The 13886-nt window shown below is 39.4% G+C and overlaps 2 protein-coding genes and 1 long non-coding RNA gene across 9 annotated transcripts in view; 1 reads left to right on the top strand and 2 right to left on the bottom strand.

Moving 5' to 3' along the window:
- Positions 1–3445, top strand: part of LOC116852430 — a 4040-nt gene extending 595 nt beyond the window's left edge. Inside the window, exons 2-3 of the long non-coding RNA XR_004379769.1 lie at positions 1797–3015; positions 3113–3445. This is a non-coding gene — a long non-coding RNA (uncharacterized LOC116852430). The remainder of the gene's footprint in view (positions 1–1796; positions 3016–3112) is intronic.
- LOC116852427 (protocadherin Fat 4-like) overlaps positions 1–5837 on the bottom strand; it is a 10454-nt gene extending 4617 nt beyond the window's left edge. Inside the window, exons 1-8 of the mRNA XM_032832778.1 lie at positions 5431–5837; positions 5052–5334; positions 3169–3279; positions 1769–2061; positions 1482–1574; positions 1216–1323; positions 903–1004; positions 353–478 (exon numbers count right to left, since the gene is read on the bottom strand). Of these exons, the coding sequence (XP_032688669.1) occupies positions 353–478; positions 903–1004; positions 1216–1323; positions 1482–1574; positions 1769–2061; positions 3169–3235 (789 nt within the window). The 5' untranslated portion in view covers positions 3236–3279; positions 5052–5334; positions 5431–5837. The remainder of the gene's footprint in view (positions 1–352; positions 479–902; positions 1005–1215; positions 1324–1481; positions 1575–1768; positions 2062–3168; positions 3280–5051; positions 5335–5430) is intronic.
- An 876-nt stretch (positions 5838–6713) lies between these two features.
- Positions 6714–13886, bottom strand: part of LOC116852428 (inactive ubiquitin carboxyl-terminal hydrolase MINDY-4B) — an 11486-nt gene continuing 4313 nt past the window's right edge. For 4 of the 7 annotated variants that reach the window (XM_032832779.1, XM_032832783.1, XM_032832782.1 and 1 more), the window contains 10 exons: positions 12671–13405; positions 10610–10695; positions 10097–10314; positions 9373–9580; positions 8933–8998; positions 8594–8664; positions 8326–8476; positions 8012–8211; positions 7695–7844; positions 6714–7051 (listed from right to left, as the gene is read on the bottom strand). In XM_032832779.1, coding sequence (XP_032688670.1) covers positions 6967–7051; positions 7695–7844; positions 8012–8211; positions 8326–8476; positions 8594–8664; positions 8933–8998; positions 9373–9580; positions 10097–10314; positions 10610–10695; positions 12671–12863 — 1428 coding nt within the window. In that variant the 5' untranslated portion in view covers positions 12864–13405 and the 3' untranslated portion in view covers positions 6714–6966. Of the gene's footprint in view, positions 7052–7097; positions 7493–7694; positions 7845–8011; positions 8212–8325; positions 8477–8593; positions 8665–8932; positions 8999–9372; positions 9581–10096; positions 10315–10609; positions 10696–10767; positions 10868–10937; positions 11422–12670; positions 13406–13886 lie in introns of those variants that run through there. The other 3 variants (XM_032832785.1, XM_032832786.1, XM_032832784.1) reach the window with 3 other exon arrangements.

The raw sequence follows: 13886 nt of genomic DNA on the forward strand, positions 1-13886 counted from the left end.
GAGGTGAAAGGTTTACTGCGAGGTCTGGTCAGTTTGAGCGTCTCAGAGGAGTTCTCCGGCAGGTCTCTCTCGATCTCGATTTCGCGTCGACTTTTATATGAATTTTAGCAAACAGCGAAGCTGTTGAAACGTTTGTTGACGTCGCGGATGTTCGGCGTAAACAATTTATTGTTCGTGACGATAACTTTTACGGATCGTCACAATTTTATTATATTGATAAAATTATAAAATTTTATCATATTAATTATTTATATAATTGTTCGATCCCCTTAATGATAGTATTTAAATCTATATTTTACTTTAGATACTATCTAAACAAACTTTTTGTTGAGAAAGTACATTGTAATCTTACCTCTTTCACATGACGAGGTACAGTGACCTTATATTGATCGTTCAAGAAAGCTGGGTTCTGATCATCAGCGTCGATAACGTTGACGTACAATGTTGTAGTCGACGATCTAGGCGGATTACCTTGGTCCTGTAAAACGAAGATTCTTTATTATTAAGTCGCTAAAAATACATTATTAAAAAAAAATATAATGTTTAATTAAATTATATCAGCATGGAGAGACATTTTCAATTTCTCACTATTGACATATAGCCCACAGAGCGTGAGAAATAGACGGAGAAAGCATTGTCCCATTAAGATTTTTTACGATTGTAGCTCATTCGGTCTTGCGTGACGATACGCATCGATCATTCGATTCAATTTATTCGTGCTCGTTGCGATCTATTTAACGGTACTTCACGAACGTTAAACTCCATTATTGTTCTGTTATAGCGATTTTGACGGATCATAAATTGCACGAAAAGAACTATTTAGAGATATTATTATCGTTTCATCGTGCTGGATTCAAATCAATAGATTCGATTTTCGCTTCAAGTAATCGACAAACACTTACTTGGGCACGAATGCCAACGGAGAAGTTAGTGAGAGTTTCATAGTCCAGCGATTTCCTCAGGACAAGAGTACCTTCCAAGGCGTTCACAAAGACGAAGTAATCCTTTATACAAAAAAAATATATTTTTTTTATCGTTTTTATCACATATCGAGCAATGCTTTAATTTATTATCGCGCATACTTCCAGTATGTAAAAGCATTTGTAGTTGTACAGACAATACACGTCATAAAGTTTGCAGAAAAATTCAACATTTTATCGGTAAAATTTTTAAGTATAGTATTCCCTTAATTGTTTAAATATTTGCAAAATTTACCGAGTGAGCTCCTGGCAGCACTGTATATTGCACCGTGGAAAACGCTCCAGGTTGATCAGCATCCACAGCTCGAACTCCTTGTAGAACTCTCGTGCCGACGACAGTAACCTAATTGGACATCTCGACGTTAAAACCAAAGAAACGCGTGACAATAAGATATCAAAGTACCGAGTTATGTAATAAGTTATTTCGAATATTCCAATAGATTGTCCAATAAAAAATTCGAAATTACTTATCATACAACTTGATAAAAACATTATTTTTACCTCGGAAATATTCAGCACATAAGGCGCATTGATGAATTGCGGCGAGTTATCATTCACGTCAAGCACGCGAATGTTCACTGGTATGCAAATTTCCTTGAAACATTACAATTTGTTTAAGAAATATCAATGCAAAGAAAAATTGCGAATGTCTATAATGATTTTCACCCAAATCAAGTAAAATTGATATGACATTAAAGAAATATGAAATTGAATTTCTTGTTTCTTTGATGTTCGATGCATGTCAAAAATATATGTGACAATATAAACCTGTTGAGAGATAATCTTACCGGATCTAAGGTATGCTTTCTTTTACAGATGACGTTGATGATGACGCTGGCTGGACCTTCCACGCCCTCCTTATCGAGTGGCTTGATGAGCGTCAAATTTTTCGAATACGGCGAGATTGCGACGGGGACATCCTTATCGTTCACCTCCAAGCTCAGCGCGATGTCACCCTGCACGCTAGGATCACCGAGTACTCCAAGGACTCCGACGATGTCGCCAACGGGTAGATCCTCGCTGACGAAGAGATGCGCCGCGGTGGCTCCAGTGTCTAGGAAGCATCGCTTGTCTCGAATTACTGCAAAAAACATTTAATTCTTACATCTCGATTGATATATTTGCGAGTTTATATTTCTTGAATGTCTCGTTGAAATTAATCACTAATTAATTCATCGAGTTATTCATTTCTTTTCTTTAAAACTAAAGATTGATCGTTCATGAGTGGCACATGGTAAACGTAGTATGAAACATTCAATGACGCGAGAACGCACGCTTTGTGCTTTTAAGTCCAAAGCGATATGCAGAGAAGATAGCTCCTTCCTTTATCTCAATTCATAACAGTAGATAATGACTATTTTATACGTACGAACTTAGATAATGCTTGCGGTTAGTACCCACTTATTCGTAATACACGCCGTCCAGTTATTAATTGCGGGTGTTTTAATGACTTCAAACGATCCCACATAAATACGCGCATTCCAGAAGCGCTGCGTCGTAACGCAATTAGATTTACCGTAAGCTTAACGTAACTTCGTAACCTAGAGCGTGGCGGTAAAATGCGCGCGAAACGCGAGAACGTTTCTACGAATTATCGGTAAGGCAACCAAGTAAATTCGTCTTCGCGCGTGAAACATTATAACGTGTCTGTCTCGCAGAGACAGAATTGGAAATAGAATGAGGATTCAGCTGTGTTCCAAGGTTTTACTTCCTGCGAAACGTTAAACAAAAGCCTGTCGGACGGTCACGTCATTTCGGTGATTGCTCGTTATTTCCGGTTGATCGATGGGAATTCGGATTCTAGAAGGACGCGTATCGGACGCGTACGAGAATACGCGTGGGCTGTTTAACGCGTATGCGAGAGGGTAGATATACGCGCTTCCCTGGAGCGGAGTTCCGGTCGCGGAACTCGAATGGCGTATCGTCGGCGCAACGTTACCGTCTTTCGCAAACCTCTTTTCTAGCATAGACGAACACCTCGCTGGTAAAAGCACGTCGTTCGATCGTGCGCGAAAACATCGTGCACGAACACTCGGTAACCACACGATTGTATAAACACTACAAAATACAACTTTATAAACTGCTTATCATCATCCTCATCTTCTTCTTCTCTGTAAACGTGTGAAATGCAGCGACGAAGGGGAGCACGTGGCGAGGAAGATGCATATTGCGGCATAGGCGGACTTACGTTGGCCGACGTGCGGCTGCAGCATGCAACAGAGGAGCGGCAAGATCCTCAACACGTTTCGCCCCATGGCAATTCAAGATCATCGTCCATTGATTCCGTCGCCCGATGCATCTGCAAGAGAAGAATAGAGAATCAGTAAACAAGCAAGATAAAAGCAATGAATGCCGAAGGCGCGAGGCGTCACGTTTGCGCAATCGAGTTTCCTTTAATCCGCCGGCGGGTCGTGGGAACGACGTTTCCCAGAAGATACTTCGATCTATCCGCGGTAATAGCGTTTCCTGCGTTCGGCATATTCTATCCGCCTTCGCGGAGTCATGATTCTACAAAGTTTTTATTGCTTTTCCACGCAGAAACGCCTCGTTTCAGCATAGGGATTTTTCATAAGACTTCGGCTAAGTTCGTCTTGCACGCTTTCGTGCATTTTACCGTATGGTTAATCACCGGTCAATGAAAGCATCATTCTTTCTTCCTGCACCATCTAATGAGCGGTAAATATAAAATGATGCTTAGCCTTCATCGGTGCAAATTTGTACTAGGATTTGATGACGAAAAAGGTTTCTTATAAATCCGACCATTATTATTGTCACTTATCTTTGGAGTTTCTCTGGAAACGAATCGATCAGGCAAGAAGAGTTCTCGATATTAATAAGCGATATTAAGTAGCAATTTTGTCGGACAACATGCAATCGAGTTTGTCGTCGGGTTGACGGGTAGGTGTAAGAATATAAGCGGTGGGCAACGACCATCATCGTCTGACGACGAAACCTGTTTGCAACACAAGCATAACGCGTGGTTAGAAAGCATGCAGAGAAACTCCTTTATTACGTGGAACTATGGCTATGTGGGACTATACGTCATCAGGACTAGGATGACTCGCGACTTATTACCGGAGACAACTTTTAGCACCTTGCAATCTCGTCTCGCCAACACAGTGTATCCTCTTTCGCTGTCTATCTGTCTGCCTGTCTGTCTGCCTGAGTGACGCCACGTCGGGAACTCGGTAATCATTTTTAGTTGGTTTAAGACACTGAGATCATATCGCAATCTCGTTTCTTACGATCGACTGAAAGAACGGAAGCGAGCTTCTTCGGGCTGGTTAATGCGTGAAAGCGCGACGGATCAACGTTCGCTTTTGCATTTTACCGTATGGTTAATCACCGGTCAATGAACGATGATCATATCGTTGATTTTTTTAAATATTACAATAAAAAATTTTTTTACAACTAATATTATTATACAAATGATATTAATATAATACTGATATTAATGTAATATTCATCGTGAAATTTTTGCATCAATTTTTTCATTATATTTTTAAATTTTCAACGTCATTAATTACTGTTTTAAATAAAATGTAAATTTCCGTTATAGAATACCAATATCTATAATAGTCGTCAAAAAAAGTCTTTAACAAATCCAATAAAATAAAACATTCTTTACATCTTTGAGATATTTTGCGTGAACGTTGATGCGTGAACAGTTTACGTATTCATTGATCCGGTTGCACTCCGTGGGACGTTCTCAGCATCACGCAACGGAAGTGATCGAAAGGGGATTCAGCCACCGCACAAAGAAACTGGATTCGTTCAGAAAAGATCAGCCGGATGCTTCGGTTATGTGGGGCGCGGTACTGCTTAAATTCACGGACCGTAAATTGAAACGCAATGCGATGGGCAACCGGCGTAAAAGCCTTCGGCCTCGGCTTCAACGGATAACTGTATAAAAATATCGTCGGTATCAATGTACATTAAGTATTGATAGTCTCAATCTCTCGTTCAAATTATAATTTAAATATATGTACTTTATCGAATTAAAAACTTTATCGATTAGAAGAGATTTTATCAAGATAAAATTGTAAGCTTAATAAATCAAACGATATTTACCACAAAATACACTCGGCGGAAACGCGTCGTTCATATATGCGCGATTTCCTCGCGCGGGAAGACTAAAGATTCCTCTCAGCAGCCTCCCTTTTTCATTAACACCTTGTATTGTTTAATCTTCTCTCGATTCACCACGCACTCGATTAGTCAGCGTTGCTTGCGACGAGAAGCACAAAGAGCTTTACGAATCACACACCCCTGGCAGTCCTTATCGATCGGTGCGGCTAGTCACTCTTCTAACTTACACTTGTCTTCACTCCCGTAACAGTCGTAAGCACGGAATCTGTAAGTTCAATTTAATTTCAGAGTTGAATGCAACTGATACATATATATTCATTCAAAATTCTTTTCTCCGAATAAGTCACAGCTTAAAACTCACATTGGAAAATCATTTCCTCATTACTTTTCCAGCTTTGATCGGGCGGTATACGTATCATACACGACGCACTTCACACTCCATGCACCACGTTCGACCTGGATCTACCTCGCGTTGTACTCGACCACGACCGCGCTGTAGGGCTGTGGAACTCTTTACTACAAAACGGAGCTGTCGGGCAAAGCGTCGAAGCGGCACTCGGGAAGTCGGCTCCCCATTGTCGGGAAGGGGGGACCGCGGTGACCAACAGAAACGTCTACCCGAACCGCACCGCGAACAGGTGTTTGCTTTCATATACGAGGGGAAACGGACGGGTTTGTACATGCGTATACTCGAACGAACGTATGCATAACTGACCCCTATCTCCGGAGCCCTTCGAGAACTGCGACGACCTTACCGGAGCATGGGAGTGTGAGCTTCCGGTCTTGGAAAAGTTTCCTTGAAGGAAGCTTCTTTAGATGCAAATAAGGAGATAAGAAATTAGAAAGTATACGAATTAAAAAGAATATAGTTATAAAAAGAATAATTAGAGTATTAGATAATTAGTAGTAAACTAATAACCAAGAAAGAAAACTTTCACATTAGATTGCGTGATAAACCTGAAAAATTATCTCATATTCCAATAGCATAATAATCACGATACTATTTATCTTAACAAACGCAAATAGTTAAACATAGTTTTGTTCAACCGAAATTGGTGGTAGTTCTTCATTCTTTCCAAGTAATAATTCAAATTAAAATCCCCTGACCTGGCACGGCATTATGATACCCTCTACATTTCAATTTCCCTGTAATATCTAACTTCTTAATAACATAATGAGTACGAGATCGTTTGGCAAAAACGAGGTGGTAATTGTTCGTCGAGCGTAATATCATGTAATGTCGTAAGTGCGCAATTTTTGTTACAATGTACGTAGCCAAACGTCTCGTTCTGCCTAACAGTTCGTGAGATTGAACGCCGTGAGAAATAGACGGCAAGTGGAACGAGACTCGCGGCGCGATTCGCTTATGACATCGAGATGTGTCCCTCGCGGATCATCGGTCTGTGAAATTGCGGGCGCTGTACGTTCTCCCGTCTGACGGGAGGAATGACTTTTATTATGCACGGTGCTTGCAGTTAATAAACATCGGTTCGTCTTAAGTCCTCCACTTTAAAGCAGTTTCTGCTATTGTCGAGCGATTTAAGGAAGATGACTTACTAACGGTGCGTCCGTGCATCGACGGTTGGAACACGCAATTTATTAATTATTTTCGCAATTGCCCAATCATCGTAAGCGTCTTCAAATGTCCGAGCGTTATACGATGTAACAAACAACACTTATTTTTTTTTATTTTTATCTGAAAAGTTGCGACAGTTATTTCTATTCGCTTTGAATTTCTTCGGCGTTGATAAAGCAACATACTCACTGCGTTTTGAAGAAATATTTTACGTTATAGCTCGCAATAAATTAAAGCCTTAATTTCTTTCGTCATCTCGGATACAATCCGTCCAACACGAGTGCATCGCCATACTGCATGCGAAAGTCAAAGAAGACGTACTTATCGTTTCTCACGCGATCGCGTGGCCACTTCGGCATGAATCTGCTCATCGTGACTGGACGGTACACCTGAATATTCGATCTCTCTAGAGACAACCAATCAGCGAATTTAGGTCATACGGGGTCCATGCTATAACATATATATCTCGCTTCTTTGTTAAATATAAAAAATATCTTTCGATATATATAGAAGACAATTTTCTTTCATGCGTTGTTTAGGGAACAAGTCGCGTGATACAGCATTTTATCAACAGCCATTTATTATAGATTAAAATGTTTTACTATTTTATAATGTAGTGTCCACAATATTGCGATACAAATAATTTCTATTTAACTTATGCTGTTTATGATAATTAAAAGCCGTTAGTGGATTTAAGAGTGCTAAATGATCGATGAAGGTTGATCGATCAGCGTCATGTGGAATCACGGATTATACGATTTAAAGCGAAGAGGAAATCTAGTAGTCATCCTCTCGTATCTCTCACATCACGGGTGTTCCGTTCCATTGTATCAGAGCATCCTGCCACCTTTAGCGCAGCGTGAAACAATACATTGAAAAGGAACTGATACCTCGAATTCTGTGCTACGCAATTAACGATTGAACGATCTTGTGAATACTACACGATTATTTAATAATAAAGAAGATAATAACGATTTTAGAGAGTTCTTTTTTGATGTTTATGAAGGGAGTAAAATTAATCTTTGAACTTTATCACACAATATACTGACTTGGATCGGATAAGTTTCTCTAACGGTGTCGCTGCGATGTCTGTGGTATCCATTGTTGCAGCATCTGATGTCCCGGAAGTCTCGTTCGCCCTGGTGTCCACCGTTAACGTAGCGTGACTGCCGCCGCAAGTGAAATATTGAACCTCGAACCTTCAACATACAGGCACATAAGATTTTCGAAAGTCAATGAATAAAACGAATGAAAGATTATATATTTCTACATGTTCAAAAGCAATGAATTCTGAATTAATGTCCATAGTAGTAGTTGGCTTTCTCATTCACAAACTGCATATATCTGATATGTAATACGCGTGTACCGTCTTTCTGCGTGATAGTTCCTCAGCAACTCTCGATTTGTGTTGAAGAGCACTCCATGATGGCCGAGACAGAGAGTCACCCATATCGGTAGACTCGGTGTCTTTAGACGAGAACCCAGTTGCTTGCTCATACCGCTATCACCTTCGTGTACTAAAAATCCCACTTCGCTTCTTATGAGAACTCCCCATTGTGGTACAGCCTGTAAATGATATTGAATTAGTATTAAAATAAAAAAAGCTTATTTAAATTAGATCAATTTAAATTCAATTAATCAATATCGAGACAATCTGCTAAAATTTTAGAAATAGCTTACGTATGTGTTTTCATCGCCCACATGAATCACTCCGTTATGAAGATGCGGTGAAGCACGACCAGTCAGAACAAAGATGACGATACTAATCGGACCTTCTTCCGTGCATCCACCGAGGATCGATGTCTTCGGGTCCTCTAAATCGTTCCGAACCCTAAGAGAATTAAATACTTATATTAGACTAAATTGTTTGAGTAATCAACTAAAATAATTTCTATCGTTCTGGAATAAGATTGTGTCGATGAATAAAAAACAAGATAAAATATCTTACTTTGAGAGACCTCTCGATAGCACTGCACTATACAAAAGCAACTTTGCACCAGGCCCGCCCTCGTCGTGAAACTGAAAAAATGTAAATAAAATTTTTAATTGTTATCTTCGTAGTAAAATTTTGGCTTTAAAAAAGTAAGATAATTTTGCATCTTATAATAAAACAGATATAATTTAATCAATTTAGTTAATTTCCAATTTTGTTTAAGAAAGATGAGTAAATGCAAAGCGATGAAGGACAATCAACGTTCAAGTTTGACACAAAAACGATGACGTGAAAGTTAAGTACTATCTCTATGCTGTCTGATATTTAGAGTACCTTCGCGACATAAACACTCACCAAGTACAAATATCTCTTGATAAATATCTCAAGATCCTCCAAAGAGTTGAAGTCGAAAAGATGCAGCTGAGATTACAAAGTAACCTTTTAGGAAATACGGTATGATATCTACGATAACATCATAGAAAATAGAGTAGAGTCTCGTGATATATCAGTCGCGCGATCTCGAAACTATCTCTAACACTTGGCGAAGTGCCAACGCTGTAATTTGACATACGCCGTTTCGTCGCACATTAATTGCATGTGAAAGCCAAAGTTTCACCGAGTTATTCATTTGCACGATGTCAAAACTTCATGTGTAAATTTCTCTACAATATGTAAGAAGCATGCTTTCTCGTTTACATGATTCAATCGCTTCGTGCTCACAAAAGTTAAAATATCAGGCAATCGCACATCACGAGCTCTTGTTGTTAGAGTAGATATTGAGAAGGAAAATATACCGTTTCTGTTAATCCGTCCTGGAAATATTGCACACTATGCTGAAGATAGGCTGTCTCTTGTGGCAGAACCACTACGGCCTTTGGCACGGCATTGCTAACTACGTTTGGGCATGTAGATACGGAAAAGCCGCCGGCGCAACGCCAAATGATCTCCGATATCGCGGAAGTCAACACCTCGATCTGTCGATCGTATGAAGGTTTCAGCAGACTGAAATTGGGGAAAGAGAAGAATTTTTCTCGAGTACGTTATTCGACTATGTACGAAAATTAAGTAAACAAATACAAATTAAGTAAACAACACAGCTGGTGTTTCTAAATAACAAAAAGTCGATTTGTAACGATAAAACAAAATGTGCTGCTGTCATCTATAAATTTCTCGGAGCGAAATTTCATTAAAAAAGTGGAATGACCACCATTGAATTACTCGAATTCGAGTGATTTTTCATTCACGTGAATTTTTCATTCTCAATACTTGACTGAAGATTTTCACTCGAAATTGAAGAGTAAATTTGACATACTTTGCCACAGGAATATATTCATTCTAGTCAATTGAAACATTCGTTCATATGGTGTCAGAATCCACTCGAAGCTTAAGTGAAACATTCACTCTTGCGATTTTGAGCGGTAGTATTTTTACTATTGCTTCGAATGAAAATGCTGTCACTTTTCATTTATTTGAATGCGACTTCACTCAAAAACATTTAGAGAGTGAGGAAATACTTACGTGTCGGGTCTGGTGCGAAATTCTTGCCTGTCGCATTTGAACAAAAAATGCTTCAACATAATAGCTTGCACCGCACTGACGAGGCCTCTCGTTGTGTTCCTGGGCGCTCTTAATCCAAAGGCCAAACTCTGTCCGTATGGTCGTAGAGTCAGTCCGGTTCTTGCCCATTCAGCTTTGGGAGGGGTTGCACAAGAACCGAAGACTAATGTCCTTAAAGCCTATAATAGAAATATTAATTTAATAATAATAACAGAAACTTTAAGAGAGAGAAAGAGAGTTAAACTTTATTAAAAAAGTGATGATCATGCACCGATATCACATATCGATATTCTTATTATTCTCATAAATGAGAGGAATACTATGATTCGAAATCGCTCAACTTAAACGCAGATAATAAAATTGCAATTTTTACAAATTAAATTAAATTAAATTTAATAAAATTAAATTAAAATTTTTTTTCTTCGATATAAAAGATATATATTTTTGAGATATATTAATATATTAATATCTTACTATACATGTTTCCTCTTCGATGGGTTGTCCCCCGATTACTGGTGTTTTCGGCAGGGCTCTCGTGTTACGCGGATACAGTATCCTCTCTGAAACACGTCAAGAAAATATTCATACTCCGGAAATTAAGTTGATTTTTGGAAGTAAGTGCCTCTTTACACCTGGGTAAAGTTCGTCAGGTTCAGCCATGAGAGCAGCGCATCGAGCTGCTCGAGTTGACAGCAACATCTTCCTCAATAACAGCAAATATCCTCAATAACACTGTGATGTTAAGAGTATCGAAGATATCGGTTATTATCATCTCACATTAGATTGCAGTAAAAAAACATACATGTCAACTTTCTGTTGTAGATACAGATTTTTAAGACACAGATCCTTGATATGAAATACACGGCAGCAAATGCGAGCTACAATCTCCGGCAAGGGTGACTTTCTCGTGTAGTGATTCCGCAGCGGCTGGTTGTCACCTGACGGTACCACCACACCAGTAGGAAATCTGATATCAATTGGGATCGTGCAGGAATCCGCACCCTCCTTTATATAGACCCACATACGATGCTTATGCGTGCAGGCATTTCGCAAAATACGTTGCCATCGGGACTGATCACGGAAGGTGTCAATTCGAACGCCCGAGAAGACACACGGAGAGGGCGATAGACGTGCCCTACTAATGTCTATTTGCTGTATCCAATTACTGGTTGTAATTTAAGCGCACGTGAATCCGTCTTTTCGGCCATTGGCGTAATTAGCACCTTCGCAAACTCTCTTTATGCGATTTATATCAGATTACTAACAGTCAAATATTATAATGCAACTAGTCATCAATAAATGTGCGATTGCGAATGATAATTTATTCTAATGGCGTCTGACATTGCGTTTAAGTTGCTTATGAGAAAAAAGGTGATTTCATACCAAATTAAAACTAGTTATGTCATTGTGCGTGAATCGGTGTCGCAATGCCCGAAGTTGCCTAGGATTCCTGTGTTTCACGCATGTTTCCGTTATCAAAAAATATTCACGAATACTTTATGAGAGGCGATGGAGTTTAACGCGATGTTGTTTACACACGAGCACAGAATATCAATATGCTCGGGTCTTTACACCTCTCGCGTGTAAGTCGGATATAACGGTTTGCATACAGGGGGTGAGTCAAAATAAAACGGCGAGCAAGGTTCTCGTCTTATCGAAACAACTTCGACGAGCTGATCGATCGTTACGACGTGTGTCTAGAGATAATGGAAAATTAAGAGAGGAAAATGCTAATGATTGTTTCCCATACAATTAAATATGATATTAGCCCTTTTTTCTCGATAGTATTTGAAATTTTTTGCAGAATACAAAAAATTGTTGAAACAAAAAGTTCTTCTTCTGTAAGGTAACACGCGTGTCAAGGGTAAATAATCCGATATTTATCTGGTTTTATAGATTGGTACGATGAGGAGTTCCCGAGTTCAAATTTCGAAGGGGCGATCGCAAAGCGACGGCGAAAGAAATTCGCACGATTAGATCGGCCGTTCTCAGACGACGAAGGAAGACATATACACATATCATTCGGTGCGGCCTTTCGACTACTCCGTGGCTCGAAGACGATCGCGTGTTCGCGTGCAATCAAGATATCGGATTACGAATTCGCGCCGGAACGGCCATCTGCATTCGGCGATTGCACACCCCGATATATCGCGCTCCTAATTTACAACCACGAGGCACCTCTCGAGCGGGCATAACTATCGATCTATTCGACCGTTTACACTCTAGTAGTGATATACTTTAGGAGTTCATATAATTATAACCTCGTTATATACCTCGTTATAAAAGCTAATACGGTTCGACTACGCGACTAAGATCAACTTAGTTGAGTAGTGCTTCCGTAACGAAGAATGCGAGGGCAGGTCAAAGTTACATAGAGTGAGGAACGTGCGAAAGTGCTGTGTTTGGCTGAAAACATTTAGAACGAAATTAATAATAAAAAAGCAATATCAATGAGAATCTTAATTTTCTTCTTTTTCAGTTTTTCATACTATCTTTGCAATAACAGTTTCTCTTGTTATTGAGAAATTTGATTACCTTTGTCCCGAAGGTAAGGGGGTAACTTCTCCTTCCGCATCTCCCTGCAGTGTCGCTTATCGCAGGTGAGTGTCGTATTTTTCGCAGTGACCTCCTTCTCTTCCGGCACGTCAGACGTGGATTCTGCCATTTCAGACATCTTCGTACTCTCGTTCGCATCACTTTCAGAGGAGAAATTCAACTTTGAACTCATACGTTCACTAGTTCACTGAACTTTAATTCACCGAGAACCAAGCATAAATCGTCGTTGCACGTCGTCGCATCTCTTTCTTACGTAGCAGCAATCATCAAATTTGTTCGTTGAAACGTATCTTCGAGCCGGAAGGTGTGTAAGCTCTTCTGCTTCATGCGTCGGATTTATGATCCACAGCCTGACGCAGAGCTCAACGGTCCATGAAACGCCATTCGTTTTCATTCAGCGGTCACTCCTTAAACGGCGTGACTTCCGCAAAATCGCGTTGCTTCGCCCAGCACAACACTCTCACGTTTTCTCATTTTGCTCGCCGAAGACGGAATGAGCTGCAGCTAAAAATTGACGTACTTTACCCACGGTTTCTCTCGATAGCCCTCTGGGCAATCAGTGCCAGGCTCTAACGTTCTCGCGGAAAAAGTAGAAACGCGAAGTTTTGCGTATTTGGTAACCCTTAGAAGTGATTTAAATGCCTTTGTGTTAGCTCAGCAATGAAAAGCAATCGTACAAAATCTTCCATAATTCTCTGTCGTACTCGATCAGTCCTGTTGATTGAAAAATTATTTATAATAGCCATTATTTTCTTTATAATTTCGTTTTTTTCTATTTTTGTATTAAAATTAAAAGATTAGGTCTGTATTCTTGAAATTTTTGTGTATATCTAAGTTTTATTGCGCTATTTTGTGATATGATCATATCTGCACAAAGGAATTTACGTATATGTAATTTTTATTACGTATATGCAAAAATTTCAAGAATATGGGCCTTGTTTTTTTTCGAAAAAAAATTCCTGAAGTGATTCTAAACTGATGCAATAAGTTAGAATGAAACAAAATATATCTGTTTCACACGAACTTATTGCACTAATATAATGGATTCTTCGAAAAACAGATCTGAAATTTTTGCTCACATTGTACTTAATTAATGGCTGCGTTCAGCAGAGAAAGCTGCTTTGCACTGTTGTAAAATTCGTAAATCTAATTGGAGCATGCTCTTAATTTTGGTTGAATCCAAGAGCATGTACCA

Source organism: Odontomachus brunneus, unplaced genomic scaffold, assembly GCF_010583005.1.
Source record: "Odontomachus brunneus isolate Ranch 3 - 2012 unplaced genomic scaffold, Obru_v1 Obru_scaffold_224, whole genome shotgun sequence".
Taxonomy (NCBI): Eukaryota; Metazoa; Arthropoda; class Insecta; order Hymenoptera; family Formicidae; genus Odontomachus; species Odontomachus brunneus.